Source organism: Hipposideros armiger, unplaced genomic scaffold (genome assembly GCF_001890085.2).
Source record: "Hipposideros armiger isolate ML-2016 unplaced genomic scaffold, ASM189008v1 scaffold_60, whole genome shotgun sequence".
In the NCBI taxonomy this organism is placed as follows: Eukaryota; Metazoa; Chordata; class Mammalia; order Chiroptera; family Hipposideridae; genus Hipposideros; species Hipposideros armiger.
In genome coordinates, this window is record NW_017731410.1 from 3942006 (window position 1) to 3943516 (window position 1511).

Below are 1511 nucleotides of genomic sequence, written 5' to 3' on the forward strand. Positions count from 1 at the left end.
AATCATAGTTTGTTAGCATTCTTTCAAGTAAAAATAGTATTCCATGAAAGAGATAGATCAGTTCACAATTTAAAAAGTTTCACTAGGGCTTTCCTCAAGGCAACCATAGTACTTCAGTGTGAAGCCAAAATGCTGTATGCAAACTTTGCATACTTCCCGCATCACGTTAAAACGACATTTACTACAAGATAAAGATGTGTTGAAATTAAAAATATTTTTGCTGCTTCTGCTGTTTCATCTTTTTCATTCTTAAGTGAAACTGACTTTCTCCTTTTCTTATTGAGTGCCTGACAATAAATAATACAGTGACTACTAGTACAGTTTGTTGCTACTGCATTGATTTATGCAAAGGCACCAGCATTTTACCCATTATTTCTTTTGTGCCATCAGTGAAAATGTCAACACACAGGCAAAAAAGCAAGCAACATCTTAGCATTATTATGAAAATAGTTTTGACCTTGCAGACCCTAAAAAGGTCTCAGGAACAATCAGGAGTCCACAATCCACTCTGAGAACTACTGGCTTTCAATATTGCAATGGCTCATTCACAGTTGGAATAAATCAAAATTTTTCCCAAGAACAGGAAGAAATAGCCTGCATACACAATTTTTTAAATTTATAATTCGAAGTTAAACAATCTTGAAAAATATTATTAGAACAGAATAAAGTTAGTGAAAAAGTTTGTGGACACACATTTTTCAATTTCAAAACTTTCTACAAAGTTACTCTAATCAAGAGAGTGCAGTGATGGTGTAAGGCTAGACAGTGTTATAGGACAGAGAGTCAATAAATAAATTATAACATTTATGGCAAATTGATTTTTGACCAAAAGGTCAATATAATTCCATGGGAAAAGAATAGTCTTTTCAGCAAATAATGCTGGGACAACTGAATATCCACATACAAGAGAATGAAACTGGACCCCTACCTCAAACCATACACAAAAGTTAACTTGAANAAAAACCAAACTCCTTCTCCAGGCATTTCCCCATTTTTCTCTGTTTTGCTTTACATCAAAACTCCTCAGATGAGACGTACTCACAAATGGCCGGTTGGCCATCATCCAGAGAGGATGTCATGTTTTTATGACACATGAATCTGCCAATATCTCTTTTTGTTACACATTAGTTTGGGGTGAGGGGATTGGGAATGGTGCAAAACAATTGGTACTAATACTTGGATTGCTTGTCTCAATGTGTCTTTTTTTCTTGTAGGTGCCTATATTATTGCTGTGGATTGTGTCTTCATGCAGTTAATCGGCATCTGAGCGAGCTACCTGCCTGACACTGAAGCCCCTTGCTGACCATTCAAGGCACCTCGCAGAGGAGGGGGCGGTGTGAGATTGTTAGGAGCCGGTCATGAGGGAGGGGTGGAGTGTGGAGGAGACACTGCTCCAGGACATCACTGCTGCCTGACCCATGAGCTAGACCTGGGCCAGAAAGAAGACTACTTACCACAATCCCCCCTAAAGACTGTTGATTATAATCAGTATTTATTCTGACATAAACCAG

At 37.9% G+C, this 1511-nt stretch overlaps 1 protein-coding gene across 1 annotated transcript in view; it reads left to right on the top strand.

Moving 5' to 3' along the window:
* The window catches only part of GZMK (granzyme K), a 42746-nt gene extending 41479 nt beyond the window's left edge, over nucleotides 1–1267 (top strand). Inside the window, exon 6 of the mRNA XM_019641430.1 lies at nucleotides 1215–1267. Coding sequence (XP_019496975.1) covers nucleotides 1215–1267 — 53 coding nt within the window. The remainder of the gene's footprint in view (nucleotides 1–1214) is intronic.
* Nucleotides 1268–1511: the final 244 nt, after the last annotated feature.